General features: G+C 36.5%; 1 protein-coding gene across 5 annotated transcripts in view; it reads right to left on the bottom strand.

The window, feature by feature from the left end:
* PLEKHH2 (pleckstrin homology, MyTH4 and FERM domain containing H2) overlaps nucleotides 1–15,637 on the bottom strand; it is a 55,133-nt gene that overhangs the window by 25,564 nt on the left and 13,932 nt on the right. For 3 of the 5 annotated variants that reach the window (XR_005700104.1, XM_040059633.2, XM_040059634.2), the window contains exons 3-11: nucleotides 11,411–11,473; nucleotides 10,241–10,390; nucleotides 9,710–9,793; nucleotides 8,112–8,193; nucleotides 6,404–6,586; nucleotides 4,070–5,058; nucleotides 2,978–3,053; nucleotides 2,425–2,519; nucleotides 1,652–1,796 (exon numbers count right to left, since the gene is read on the bottom strand). Coding sequence is in view for 4 of the 5 variants with exons in the window: in XM_040059633.2 (XP_039915567.1) it covers nucleotides 1,652–1,796; nucleotides 2,425–2,519; nucleotides 2,978–3,053; nucleotides 4,070–5,058; nucleotides 6,404–6,586; nucleotides 8,112–8,193; nucleotides 9,710–9,793; nucleotides 10,241–10,390; nucleotides 11,411–11,473 (1,867 nt within the window). In the remaining variant the exon portion in view is untranslated. Of the gene's footprint in view, nucleotides 1–1,651; nucleotides 1,797–2,424; nucleotides 2,520–2,977; nucleotides 3,054–4,069; nucleotides 5,059–6,403; nucleotides 6,587–8,111; nucleotides 8,194–9,709; nucleotides 9,794–10,240; nucleotides 10,391–11,410; nucleotides 11,474–15,637 lie in introns of those variants that run through there. The other 2 variants (XM_058419933.1, XM_040059635.2) reach the window with 2 other exon arrangements.

Here is a 15,637-nt window from a genome sequence, read left to right as displayed (position 1 = left end):
TTTTCTAAAAGTTTGATTTTTGTATTTCAGGGGGGGTTTAGAGTTTATTAGCTTTAATCCTGAAAAAAAATGCACCCTGCTTTCAATTCTAGTCAATCAGTAATAAAAATTCAAACTCCTCCCTCATTCATTATAGAAATATTTTCATGCATGTAAACGTGTTCTTTTGAAAGGACTAGTGTTCCACATACTCTCCAAAACTGAAATGAAAAGGCCTTTTTTCCTTTGTTTCAATAATTTCCCAACTGATTTGCCAGTTTTATTCTTCAAAAAGGCTTTTCTCATTTATTGCTGTGGTAAGCCACCAAGACTTTCAGAGTGGGTTCTTCTCTTCTCATGGAGGATCTTTCATAACAAATTGCAGCGAGCTAATCATGCTTTTGGTGAAATGTGTGACCACCTAGAATTCTGAAGAATGTGATCTCAAGAAAGACATGTATATATGTGTTTTGTGGTTAAGAAAGGTTTCCACACATGAAATAATGCAAGGACAATTTTATGGGGAAAAAAGCACAAAGAAAAGGAATGGCTTCATTTTACAGACACAGATATCAAGTGCAGGTGAAACCAGCTTTTAAATTACCCAATTTAGCTTTCTGTTGTGTAAACATGTAACATGAGATATATCTGCAGTCATGGCACTGGTTTTTGCTCAGCAGGATGGAGCTGCTGGGAAGCAAGATCTGCCTTTCCACACTTATGTGGCAAAACTACATCACTGGAAACAGGACTGGACTCCAGCTGTGGCTGCCACTGGAGAATGCCGAGTGGGACCAGTGGCTGTCAACCTGCTCTAGGGTCACTGAATGGAGCTCCTGCTAACTGGGAATTTTACATGTATAATTGAGACTACCAAATAATGTTATTTAGCATTTCTAAAGCAATATATAATAAGGGAGCTTAACACTCGACCTCACTGGGATTTTGGTCTCCCTTGGTTTACACAGTGAAGAAATACAGAGATGTAATACTGATAATGTCATCTAATGAGGAAGGACTGTATTTTTCAATATTATGAAGCATAATATTTCCATTTTGCAGATGGAAAACACAGTCACTTAGGCCTGTGAGATCTGTTTTCCATAAAATACATGGCATTACCAGAATCAAGTGCTTTAACTACATGTTTGCACAGGACCTTATGACAACCACTCTAAAAATGAAAAAAGTCTTTCATTGCATGAGGTGACAAGACCAAATAATTTATTGGGGGAACTTTTCCATCTGCTTTCTGATCACATGAAATTGTTTGATAAACTTGAATATATGTGTGTTTTGTTTCTGATGGCGGTTTTTTTTCCTATGTCATTTTTATTTTTATTTTTCTACAGTTAAAAGTCAGAGGAAGTCTTGGCATGACAGAGTATACATAGAATGGTGCTTCTTGCCTTAAATGTACATGTCACTTTCCCCCCATGACAACAGCCGGCTACAAGATTAGTACCTTGAAAAGATAGCTGTAAAAACAGCAATAAAAAGAAAACCATCTGTAACAGTCCTTTCTCTTGACAGAGTAATGGATCTGGGCTTTGAGAGCCTGGATTTTAGATGTCCACACATTTAAGGAAGAAATAAATTCCTAAGAAAATCATGTGAACTGCCTAGTTTTCCAAAGTTCCCAGAAGTTACTGGTTCTTACGGTTTTGCCTACCTCGTTTCATAGCCCGAGGACTCCCTGGACCACTTCTGCTTCGAGAATCAGACTCGGAAGTCCTTGAGCTGGATCGAGAGCTGTCCTCTTCCTCAGATCCTGACGACTCATCCAGAAATGGGCTGTTGCTTATCTGAGTTGCTTTCTGCAGAAACAAACACAACATCCTTTGATACCTTGCATAGAGGCTATCAGTCATTTCCTGCGTACTGAGGCAGGGCTCTGCTGGCTTCATAATACTCAAAGCTGTTCTTGCATGGGTTGTGAGTTTTGGCACACAAATATTAACATGAAACTGGATTCCCTCTGCCCTCTGTATACTCGACCACACCCATAGTTTAAAACAGAAACCTGAGGTAGCTCAAGGCATGGGTCTTTCCAAATCACAAAAGGCTGCCAGAAAACAAACAATGCTGTGATTACTGACTGCTGGCTGTGTGACTAGAAACAGCTTTGGCACTGACACAAAGACGTTACTACACATACACACACTTTTAATTATGACATTGAACACCATGTGGTTCTGTTTAATAATTAACAAGCCTTTGGAAAAAATCAGCAAGGAACCTAAGAAGAACTGACCTAGTCCAGTAACGTTTTGTATTTTTTTTTCCCCAGCTATTTGACATTTCTATTATTTCTGGGGGTCTTTGATCTCTATTCGTCAACTTGCAACATATTTGGCATGGTAGTATCAAATGTGAAATAGCAAGTTTCTTGATGTGAAGCCTAATGGTTATTTGAATTTTTTTTTTAAACAGTAATACAGTTACCCCTTTCAAAGTGGTGTAGACAGGAGTGGTCATGTTCTTATATATCAGAGAAGTATATAATCCAGATATGGAGCATGAAGTTAGTGAAACAGCACCTAAAAAAGCAACATATTTTGTAAATTGCTTTCCTAATCCACCCCCCAGTTAACAAAATTAAAACTTATTTTTTTTCTGGCGTTGTATAACGACTATAAAAAGCAAATTAACTCCTAAACTCTTCTTGAATGTGAGATTTATAGCTTTTAAAAATTTACAATGCTTTTAAAAACATAAACAAAACTGCAATCAAGAACACTATCCCTTTTTAAACTGGTACCTGGTATAGAATCTTCAAAGTAGTGAAATGCAAAGTAAACTGGAGTGAACAATACAAATTCAGCACAAAGTCAAGATGTAAGGTACCAGAAGACAATGGAAAGATAACCAATGATCTTCTAGATTTTATATAACTGATAATTAAATATTTCTAAAAACATTTTAAAGGTCCTTGCTCACAAACCACCATAAGGAGAGAACTTTTGTTGATGGGACAATGAACAACTGAACCACTTACTTTTATTAAGAGATTCCACGGTTAAAGCTTCAGACATCCTTAAACCAGATTTGGCTACAGCATAAATTCTACTTTCCTATACAAGCAGAATGGATTTGATAGTAGATAATTAAAACATAACAATTACTTTTGTTCTGTTAAGCCTCCTAGTTCTTTTATCACATAGTGCAACCAGGTGATAAAATGGTTCATAAAATGACATTGTCAATAGCAGCTAGGAAATGCACCCTTCTTTTCTATGCTGTACACATCATAGCCATAGTTTTTTTTGACATTTTTCATACAATGTTAGTAACTTATTCTTAAAAGTACTATTATCAGGGGCCAAAGAAGCTATAGCAAGAATGTTTTTTAATGGAACATTGTGTGTTAGGAGCAGAGAAATGCCATTAGAAGACACCTTTTCAACCATTTTGTGTTAAAAGGCTACAATAAAAAAATGCAAAAAGTTCACTGAAATATCTATAGAGAGAAGTTGGTACATAATGTATTATTCCTCTTTGAATAATAATTAGTAAATAAATATATTTAATAAATTATTAGTTAACAAATCTCTGACACTGAAACTGCAGAATCAGTGAGTCTTGACACAATTAATTTTGGATTTTCTGTAAGACATATTAATATCTATTTTAATATCCTGACCAATGGCTTTAAAATTTTATTTGGAAATGTGATCAGTTACTTCTGTAATTTGTAGTTGTCTGCTGTTGAGTTTATTGTCTAGATTTTGAGTGGTACAGCAGTTACAGCAAGGGCATAGACACCAGCATTCTTGGGCTGTGTTAGTGTTCAGATAAATAAATAAATGCAGTCACAAGCATGACATCCTTGGATACACTCAAAAAGACATACATAACTTAGATGTGACATGAAAAAACCTAGGTTTATCTATAAAATAGAGACCATGTCTTTCAATGGCAGGAATACTGCGCTGAAAATAAAACTAGGTTCTGAGTTTGTAGTTTAAGGTACTGCCCCATTTTGTCATTAAACAGAAAGTAATTAAAATAGAGGCAACAAGTCAGAGAAGAGAGTAATGAAAATGAGTTAGTTTTTTCCAGTAGGAAGAATATCTATAAGCACACTTACCCAGGAAGGAAATCGATGTAAAGGAGGTGTTGGAGGTTTGTTGCTAGCACCCTTTTTTGTCGTATCACAGAGTTCCTGGGCTTCAGCATTTTGGGCTTCAGTGCAGTCATAGGTAAACACTCCTTCATCACCGCCAATCTCCATCTTCTCTAAAATATCGGTATCTTCTCCATCCACCAGATCTATGTCTGTTTCCTGAGGTCTCCACGGACGGATCATGCTTATGGCATTTCTGTTTCTACCAAACATTCTGTCAGAACTCAGCTGGGGCTGGCTTAGGTGTTTCTTTGCTAACACTGAATTTAGACTAAAGACATTAGGAGTCCGTAACTTTGGATGTGGCAAATTTGAGGGAAAATCTGATGGAGTTGTGCACTGAGAACCTGCAGAAGTTCCTAGAATTGGGTGTTTGGGTGTCAGAGCAGGGGTTAAAATTGGACTTGGGGTATTTGCCTCACTGGATGAGGATGAATAATCAAGTCTCTGTGATTGAAATTTCTTACTCAATTCATCTGAAGAACTATCTTGGTCTTTCTTTTTCCTTGTGAAGTCAGAGTTGCTCTTTCCACCCGAATTGCTCAGGCCTTTTCTTTGGGATCCTTGCTGCCATGAGTATAGCTTCTTTTGCTGAGTCCTCTTAACATCAAAACTCTCTTCTTCAAAGAGAGAACTACTGTCATCAGATGCTGTCAAATACATTTCACTCCCCACTCTACTGTACCTTGCGTTCTCTTCAGATGTGTGGCTCGAAAGGGTCGATGCACACCTGGATTTCAGTCCTTTATTGTCTCCTCCTTCCTCATCTGAGCTCCAGTCACTCCCAGTAGTGCATGAGTTCTTTGACATGTCACTGTCTATGTCTTTGGATGAGCAACTTGTTCTCACATTTTTGTTCTGCTCTGAACCAGAGGAACTTTGTTGCAGTGACTTCTGACCTTTATTTGTCTCGTGCACAGGACCAGCAAAAGTAGTTTCCAGGATATCCTTCTCTAGAGGAGAAATATAATGAACATGAGAAAATTACTTTAGCAAACTTGACTGATAAATGGTTTTGTCATCATGCCTGCAACTAGTAAGTTGGTAATAATTTCAAATGAGTGAAAACATTTATGTTTTTTAATACTGTAAATAATAAACATTAAGAAAAAGATTAAAAAATTTTTAATGTGACTGAATGCAAATTACATTTGCAAAAAACCTGTAATAAATGTTACTCAAAGTTCTAGCTGAACTAAAAAATGGCAATAAATATAAAGATAAGTAGACTGAAGCCATATTTTAAAGTAAGCCATGTATGTGTGAAAACAAACAAACAAAACTAACAAAAAGCCAAATATTTAAGCGGGCATAAAAACCGAGCTGCTTTATTAAATCTAAGGAAAACTGAAGTTTAATAAAAGCTTGTCAGGATTTTCATTAACAAATCAAGTATTCTGAGCATTTCTACTGTGTTTATACCCAGACATTTATTCTGAAAGCTATTATTGTATCCCCAGTGGTGAATACTTAAGATATACAAGAGAATCTCATGAAAAGTACTTCAGGAAAGACACTGTGTTAAAAATAGCTTTGTTTCTGCTCTTCACTTTTACCTAGTTTTGCAAGAGAAAGCTATAGCTTGCAACATGTTAGTGAGGTCTGCATGTTCCCAAATTCAATCAGATGCAAGAACCAGGGTTTTTCTACACAGACAGTTTGAAAAGTCTATGTTAAATACCTGTGTGAAGTTGCATCGGACTGAATAAGACAAAGATTTTCATTTCACCCACATTAAAGTAATGAAGCCCCCAAAATTATCTGTTTCCACCTAGGAAAGCCTAAGGTTCTATGTCTTATCCTTCCTCTTGAAAAAAATCAGTCTTACTTCAGTTCCCTCCTCTGTAAAAACAGAAGTAATAATATACAGCCACCTTCATAATGAACTTTTTGTAATCTAAATACACAACATATTCACAGGATCTCTTTCAGTTTCTAATTTTCAAAAGACCCCAGCTTGCCATTCTGGATACCATAATTAACTGTGGAGAAGATACTGAGGTCATAAACAGCACAAGGGATTCAAGCGAAGGACCAGAGCAACTACAAAGGTCACAGCCACATCTTTACTTCGCAGCCAAAGCACCCAGGAGCCTCTGTGTGCTGCTATTAGTGGTATTACAGAAACTGTAGTGCTCAACAGGAGAATTTCTTCCTAATAATAGAAGAGTAGCGGCACAGACAGAGACAGTACTGGCATGCACTTTGAAAACAGCTGGTTTGGATGCATTGACAGAGTTGTTGATTTTAGTTTCCCACTTGTGTCAGAATAAAATGGCAGTGGTGGTGACAAAGTACCTGGCATGTTTTTGCCTTCAGGGTAGTCTGACTCTTTAGATGAAGCCTTGCTTATTTCTTCAAGCTTAGGAGACGGTTGAGGACTTCTTGCTCTATTTGAAAAGCATCCAAAAGTCAAACTGCTTAGTCGCTGACACTCTCCAGGTTTTTGTGCTGAAGTAACAGATTTCTTACCAGTAGCTTCTGAAGAATAGGAATTCAGAAATCTTGTGTTAGTGAGATACAACAAGTATGCAACTCTTCTCTTTACTCTGCAGTGCAAAGTTTTTTTAAAGATAACTAAAGTGTTGGGAAAAAAGATGATAAAAATTGTATTATAGGAAGAAATCCTACTTGACATCTCTCACTTCTCATCATCAGCAGAAACCCAGAGCAATGTTTCTAGTTCTTAAAAATTGATATAACAATAGGAAGAAAAAATCTTTTAACAATTTCACAGGAAATATGGAAGAGTAAGTTACCAGGTTTAGAAGGTCTATATGGAGGAAGACTTCAAGAGAAAGTGAAAGCAGAAATTGATGAACTGCCTTGAATATGGAATCTGTCCATCCCTGTTCATAAAAATCCCTGTGGCTGATGGAAGAACAAAAGGCCCTTACCCTACCTGTAAATCTGCTTAAAACGTTACCACGTGTTCATAATATATAGCCGGTCACCAGCATGGACACTGCTAATAGTAATAAATTTCTTAATATTTTTGGGCATATCAGTATGTGTACTGGAAACTACAGGGTCTGAAAAAGCCTTTAAATAGATCTCTCAGAAGAGAATGACTAGAAGTATATAGAATTGCTACATATCAAAAGATAGCAAAGAAGGAAATCTATCCATTTTCTTAATTAACAGATAAGTGCATCTTGAAAACTTTAGGTTGTATATCAATTTGTAAATTTTTGCTTTTTCGTATATTATGCATATTATGTGGGTACACACACTTCTCTACACACATTTCTAAATATATGTGTATTTACATGTATATGTAAGATACACTGGCAAGAAATGAGGGCTAGGAAGCAAATTAACAAAATTTTGATATGACAGTAAGTTGTCAGATCAGCCATGGAGAGGAGATGGGAACCTTCAGACACACTTAAGAAAGCTGGTGAACAGGAAACATGGTGGTGAATAAAATTCAACTTTGATCAATGTGAAATAATGCTCTTTGGAGGGGATATTCCCCTTTTTTCTATTTACACTTTATGGTTTTTACATTTACTGTACCCATTTGGAGAGGAACCTGGTGATACTGGATCTGAATTAAGATTTTGTATCACTGTAGTCAAAGATAGTAACTAAAAATACCTGACTGGAGTTCTGATTCCCAGCTGACCAATTGCTAGAAAAAGCAAATGCAGACTGACATTCAAGTATTCTTTAACAGTTTTGTGACCAGCTGTGCTATAAAGAAGGGAAAGCAAAGATCTGTCCTGAATCCAATAAAAACTTATTATTTCAAGAATCTCTTGAGTAACAGCAGTACCTGTTCACCCCACAAAAACCAGTTGTGCCTTGTCTGAGCGTCTTTTTAGCATAAAATCAAATTATTCCTTCCTAACACCTTCATGTACAGTGACTCTGATGACAGCTCATACTCTGAAAGCTTTGTGATTTCACAGAATATCTTCAATCATGTAGATGCACACATTAATAGGGAATAGAAAGAAATGTGTCATATAGAGAGAAATTTTCAGAAGATCTGTACATTTACCTTGCAGTTTAGATTGTACTGTTTTCATCTCTTTGGTTTGCTTTTGGTTGATCAAGCGAAGGTTCTGATTTTCCACCTCTAACTAAAAGCATATAAATGTAATCTCATCCATTGGTGAAAGAAAACTTAAAGCTATTACATCATTTACATTTTTTTCTGAATTCCTACTTATCTAAGGATAGAGCCAGTTCAAATAATAATCTCCTCTCTGCTACTTCTCTAAATACCAGTCTAGGCATCTCTTTTTTCTGAACAATTAATTCCCTGCAATGACTGCCAAAATCATTCCCCCAACCAAGCAAACCCATGACTGCTTTAAAAATCCTTAATAAATAAGAGAAAAAGAAAACTGCATTGGCATTTTTAATAAAAGCAGAAGGCTAGAATTACAAACTCCTGTGCCACTTCGCAAAACCAAGAGTGAGCAGAGGAATCAGAGAGGATGATGATGATGATCCTAATGCTTTCTTACCATTCCACAGTAAAAATTAAAAATAAATAAAAAAAAAAAAGGTGCTAATAAACTTTATACAAAGCAAAAGTCTTCCTACAGGAAATAAAAACCCAACAACCCACTGCTGTAGCCCACCACTGGGAGGTAACAGATGCTGTATTCAAACTCCTGCTCCAGATTAGGCAAACAGATTTGAATCTGAGTATGTCACACAGAAGGGAGCCAGCAATTCCATTTCCCACTGAGTGACACTTAGTCACATCTGTGAAACTAGCTTGAGATTTTCCATAAAGAGTAAGTAAATACTTTGAGTCATACTTGATTTTGTCTAAACTTTTTCATAGTAATTTTAGCTAAATTTAATGACATTTTTATTCAGTTATTTCAAAATCACATACTTTAGGCTCACAGACAAAAAGTAAGTACTTTATGTAAGAAACTTCTAGTTTCTTACTTCAAAAACAGTAACTTTATTGTTTTTCAACTCAAGTATAACTTCCAGTAAACTACAAGAGAGTAAAATTTTAACTTTTACAGGCAACTTTCAATTCTACACCCAGGGAGGAGAAAGCACAGCTGTACCCCAAAGCTGGCAGCCTTAGGCAGGACAAAGACATGGTTATCTTACCACACTAGAGAAAAAAGGGAGACAACTGGTCTCTTGAAACTAGAGCTAGTGTCCCTGAAACTATTCATGACTAAGAGTAAGTGGGCATTGTGAAATAAAAAATGATCAAGGCCTTTTTTCTGCCAGGCCCCAGCAGGCTTGGTTGGCGTTCTGGGGATTATTCACACTTTAGGCATCTGCTTGAATAAGCTGTTTGCCAGCTAAGCTCTCTCAACTAGTGAAGAAGTTGACCTACCAGAGAGAAGTCCTGGATCCCTTCTCCAGAAAGAGGACCCAGATCATACTGGCTGACCAAATCAGACATCAGAATTTAGGTGACGTGGACACTCTGCTCTCTGTGCCATGGTTTTAATTTCTCCTCCTTCCAGCAAATAACTATAAAATCATTGAAACTGAGAAGCTTTTTTTTTTTTTTTTTTTTTTTTACTATGGCACACAGGCCTTTAACAGCCAAAAAGTCTAAGGGGTATCACACCAATATATTTTCTGTGTTAAGTATTGTAGCAAGAGTTATACCTCATGAAGCTTGACTGTCACCCATTCTTTTATTTTAGCTGCTTTTTCTTCTATGATTTTTGCTTCTTGCAGTCTTATTTGCTTCTGGAAAAAATTGACATAAGCATAATTTTCACTGAGTAATATAATCTGTCTGAATAGTATCTTCAGACACAAATCCTAAGATTCCTTGAAGTCATTCAGGCTCCTGGACAATACATGATGATTTTTAAAAAATGAGGAATAGGGTCTTCACAGAGGCTGCTATTCCTCTTTCCTCTAGTAAAAATGAAAGCTCATCAGGGGGGACAGTGAAGAGGAATATCATCTTTCCTCTCTTAAAAGTCAAATGTTCTTTCAATGGAAGCCAGAATGTAATTTGAAAAGGAATAAATGTTATTCAAATTATATACTTCCAATGGGAACCTCTTGAATCAAACAACAGAAATATTGCTAAACTTTTCTGTCCTCTATTGATCTAATTTTTATTTTTCTTTTGTTTAATTAAAAAGGGAATTAATGTTTCTCTTTTGTAACACCATTATTCCTAACCTGTTCTTCAAGTTGTTGCTCCAGTTTTTGTATTGTATCATTTTTATCTTGTATCAGGATCTCCAGATCTTGACATCTCTTATACAACCTGGTTTCTGATTCACTTGTTTGAACATTTGCTGCTTTTAATTTCTCTTCCATGATCTGCACCTATTTGGAAAGTCAAATATAGAAGTTTAAGGAATATGACACTCCAAGTCAAAGGTAGTAATTTAATCACAAAATAAACTTAAAACTGCCTCCACGCTTAAGTTTTAAGACAACCCTTCAAAGTTTTGAAGCCTATTTGAGAAGAAACCCCACAGTTCATTATGTCTCCCTATGCATTTAATACCAGCAGGACTGGCAAAACACTGGAAGATGTTACACAGATTTTGTGTATCTGTGAGAGGCTTCTAGTTTTGTAACACACAAGCTTTTAGAAACACCAGTATGGGAAGAATGCAATTTATCTACAGGGAGCTGTAAACAATGTTTTAATAAATAAACAGTGGCACACTGTAAAAAACCCCAGCAAATTATCAGTAGCATTCTAAAAAATTGCTTAAAAATACTTGGCTGGTAGTCAGGAATGTTTTCTAACTCCGAATTAGTACATGAACATTTTTAGTCTTATAATTTTCAGTTTCTATCTATCTCACAGCAAGATACGAGGAATGTTTCAGCGATACCAGAGGTATGTTCATAAAATGTCTACAGTAGCTAAATCTGCCATTTGGAATCAAAAGGCACCTTTGGTTAAATATTTCACCACAATCTCATTCTTTAAATTATGCAACTTTTACAAGAGGAACAAACAACACAGAACAGTTCTATTTAGAGGCTGTATTGGGTAGCCTCATTTTATTTTCTTACACATCTTCTAAAACAGGTCATTGTTTCCTCTCCCTTTTGTTTCCACATGCATCATATATCAAAGACCCATGATGCATCAATGAAGCTCATTCCATGTATCTACTTTTGATTTGTGATGTTAGCTTTGACTTTATTGACCTGAACTGGATAGTGAGCAAAGAAAGGTGTTAGAACTCTCCACTACAACAATCAATAGATTTTAAAGGAAACTGTCTTCTTCTCCATTTTTAGAAGTACTTAAAGCAGTTTTTTGAGTTTCACCTCAATGAAGTACCACAAGCACACTGCTAGTGGAGATATTTATTCCATTTATACCTGCTGAAATGCTCTCTCTGCTTGACGATCAGCATCTATAACTTGCTTCTCAAGCTGCTGCATCTGTAGATGTATAAAAGCATACAGTTAAATGGCCATGCCTTCTGCCTCTCATCAGAAAAATATATTTTCATGGTCTGTTTTGACAAAGGAAAGGACACGTGGTGGGCAGGAGCTTAAAAATAAAATGATAAACTGTGTGACAGACTGGGAAAAGAATTCACCATCGTGACTGTATTAAAACACTGTAAATACTCTTCAACAGAAAAAAATATATACACCTTTTCTTCATAATTAATTCTCCGGCTGCTGTGTGACACGCGGTTTTATCTCTCCTGCTACCAAGAGCAAAAGTTCCTTTGACAATAGTCCTGAAACTTGCCTCATGTCCTCCCAAAAAAGGCAAGAGTAGAGGGAACTTGGCTGCTAATCCTTCTGATATTGACAAATTTAGTTTTGGACAAATATGCTACAAAGACTGTCTCAGACTTCTTTCTCCCCTGATGCACAAAAGAAGGCAGGATGTGGCAGAAGGGACACGGTGGCCTCCCGTGCTCTACAGCAGCAGTGCATGAAGACAGAGATCAGTTTCCATGGAGAAGTGTAGGTCACCTCTGAGAGGGGGAGAGTCTGATCTCTTCATTTATAATGATGTCTAATGAATCACAGGCTCAGTCTTTGCCCAGGGCCTTGGAAAACCCCAACATTTTACAGGATATATTTTTAAGGCTTTCCCAACAATACAGAAGAGGCCAGAAAGATATACTCTGTTTACATCTTGTTACATTTTGTTAAGAGCCTTCTAGTCTGATTTTGCTGACTTTTTTTCATAATGTGAGCCCTAGTTTGAAGTAACACTTTAAAGTTCACAAGGTATTCCATGACTTAAGGACTTAGTGGTTTGCAGGAAGTATCTAGATGAGACCTCACTTCATCTGAAGAGAATGAAACATTGAATAATTAATATTGCCATACTCAGTATTCAGCTTGAAAATTGTTCTGAGAAAAGCATATGATGCAAATAATGCAAATGAAACCCATTTATTCCTTCTTCAGTTTACTGCATGGTTTTAAGATAATGTTTCATCCTGTCCTGTTTGTACTCAATTTCTGGCATCGTTTAGTTTCTTTTTCACTCTCCATCTCTTTTTTCTCTTCCCAGTTATGCTGCTAATCACATGAAACTTTTAGCAGTATATCCATACAAGGACAGACATCACCTTCTATCAATCAATAACTGAAAATGGAGAAAATGAGTTTTCACTAACTGAAAAAAAAAAGCTGTGACTCACCTTCTAGTACTTTCTCATACCATACAAAACCCCAAGTCTACATCATAATAACAATCATAATACAACACACCACTGATACAAGAGCAACAAACATTTCACAATCCACATGGTTATGGTCAGGTCCCCAGTGAGTTGTTTTGCAAGAACACTTCTAAGGATATGATCTTCCCAGTCATTCATTTGCCAGATGGACAGGGAGATAAGCCCTCTTTGTTCCTCTCTGCTCACATGAATTTAATTTCATATTTAAATGACCTCATGTTAAGATTTTAACTTTGAGTTTCATTTTTAGAATTTTGACTTCTAAGGTTACTTTCCATCTGTCTTTTTGGTTTTACATTCAAACAGAAGTTTGGTTTGCAAGACTCACTTTAGTATAATTTTTGAGACGTTTATTTTTTAGTGAGCTGGTATTCAGAAATTGAGATTATTTCTGAATATATATGGTCGGCTAACATGCCACTGTAGTAAAGGCACTGAGCTAAACATAGTGGACATGCAGGTACTAATAATGAACTAATACTCTATAATGTTCTGACTCTATTTATATTATGACAGAAATTATAATATTATGGCAGAAAACTTCAGATACTTATATTGTGAAATTCACTGATGAGTAGCAAGTTCATCAACTTTCACAAGCAATTTGTAATGCATGGCAGCAACTGGCAATTTATTTTTGTCCCATAAGTTAAGGTCATTTCATCTGTAAGGCAGTATCAGAAATGTGACAGATTTTGTAAATGGAATTAAAACCTGAAAATGTTGCTAACCAAGTTCACCCAGCTGCCATTGCAGCGCAACCAGCTCCAACCCGGCTTAAACCTGAAGAGAGCTGGTCTCTCCAGGAGCATCTCATGATCACTGAGTGAGTGTACTGCTGCTCTTCTACAGAACCATTTGAGTCCTGGAGAATCCAGTGCACTTAAGGGCCACGTTCCTTCCAGGGCTGTGCACAGACTCTGCACAGTGCGCCTCTTGCTGGGAATACTCACCGTTGCACAGGACTGGGAACAGAATATGTTCATGCAGACTACTGGCACAAAGAATATGATTTGAATAAAGCTGTTGTTGAGTGTAAAGCCAGGAGCCAAAGAAGCAGAGAGAATACTACCAAGCAAAAGATTATTCAGAGATTATAGAGGGAAGAACAAAGTTTATTTTTGCCTCTTCGGTAGTTAACTGTTTCAAGAAGGTGTCCTAAGAAGCTTTGTGTAGTCCCACAGTACGGATATGTCAATCCATACAACTGGATTGGCTACAACTACATGTGAGATTTTATTTGCAAAATTTCTAAAGGGTCTTCAATTTCTTTTGGGAGACCCCTGTTAAAAAAAGCAATCTATATTATTCAGCAATGATCAAATATCATGGTTCCCAAACATGAGCACTTCTGTTCAAATTAATTTTGCCAGCGTTTCAATAGTTTTGATGCTACACAATAATTACTAAGTGAATCCTGATTTTCGTGTTATTTAGAGTTCATATAGGTTTGTTTTGCAGGGTCTACTGTAACAATAATGAAACTTTAAAAGTATGTTTTTTTCATTTGCATATATAATCACCAAACTGTTTTGCCTGAAAAATTAGATTTGCCTGTGTACTGACTGCATCGCTTGTTTATAAACCTGTGAAGTTAAACAGAAGAAATCAACCTGCCTATCAAACTTGGTGGGCAAAAGATTGGAATTGTTTCTAAGGTAAGAATTTTTCTTCACAAACAAAACCTAACCTTAAACCTTCTTCTTAAGTGAGTGACAAGTTTCTCAACAGTGATCACAGCATTATTGAGAGAAGGTGGAAATATGAGACTGGCTGAATAACTAACAGCTTAAATCAAGTCATGCTTTGAACTCATCAAGAATAAAATGCTGTGCTAAATCCTCTTTACCCAAAGACAATGAAGGCCATTTCAGAGCATGAGCTGATAGCTTAAAATCCTCAAATAAAACTTGACAAAAAAATTCTTAACCTGAGGATGCATGTGGCAGGTAATGGCAGCCATATCCAAGCTTAGAGAAGTGTCAGGTGCAGAAGTCACCTGTGACAGCATCCTGAATACTGACAACCAACTCTGACTTTATAAAGAATGTTATTAAAAAAAAAAAGAACTGTTGAACTAGACCTCTGTCTCACCAACTTTTTTCTGCATACACCTCAACAAATTGCCAGCATCACTGCATCCAAATGCTTTGTATCAGGTGTTAGGCAAGACATTGCTCGAATGAACTACAGTCTGTAAGGATCAACTGACATAAAGCTGGCTTCCCGGGAAAAACATGGAGGGCCATCCTTTTATTGATAACATTTGGCACATGAAATATATTTAATCCAAATTTTCTATCGTATCCTGAATAAGGTAACTTGAAATAATGCCCCAGTACAACAGACCTCTTCTAAGGAATTGTTCTTGTCACCCACCCTGGACTGGTGCAAATTCAGTAAGAATTCAGAGATGTCCTGTCATAATCTATACTGATTTTTATTTTACAGTCTTAAATATACAAAAAATAGATGCATATTGACAAAAGAACACAGATAGAGAAGAACAGATGCTACTTTAACCTGCACTTTCTCCTTCTGTCTTTAAGTGAAAAATCCTCTTTAAATTTCCAGAAAACAGATTAGTGCACGCTGCATCCATTACTGAATTACAGAAAACAGTTTCTATTGTTAGAAACAGATTTGGTTTTAAACTTAGTAAGGAAATAAGTACTCTACATCTGACACTCATCAAATTGAGCTATTTTTGTTCAAACAATGAACAGAGAAATGCCACATGTGGATAAATAGTGAATGCTTTGAAGAAACATGGCAGCAATAAAAACAGAGGTGTACTGCCTTGGAGGTCTGGACATTGAAGTACAACGCACAGGCACTGGGAATTTTGTACAATACAAAGGCAAATCATAAAGTGATTCCTTTTCAAGGGTCA

This window comes from Hirundo rustica, chromosome 3 (assembly GCF_015227805.2).
Source record: "Hirundo rustica isolate bHirRus1 chromosome 3, bHirRus1.pri.v3, whole genome shotgun sequence".
Classification (NCBI taxonomy): Eukaryota; Metazoa; Chordata; class Aves; order Passeriformes; family Hirundinidae; genus Hirundo; species Hirundo rustica.
This window is presented reverse-complemented; position numbering and strand designations above follow the sequence as displayed.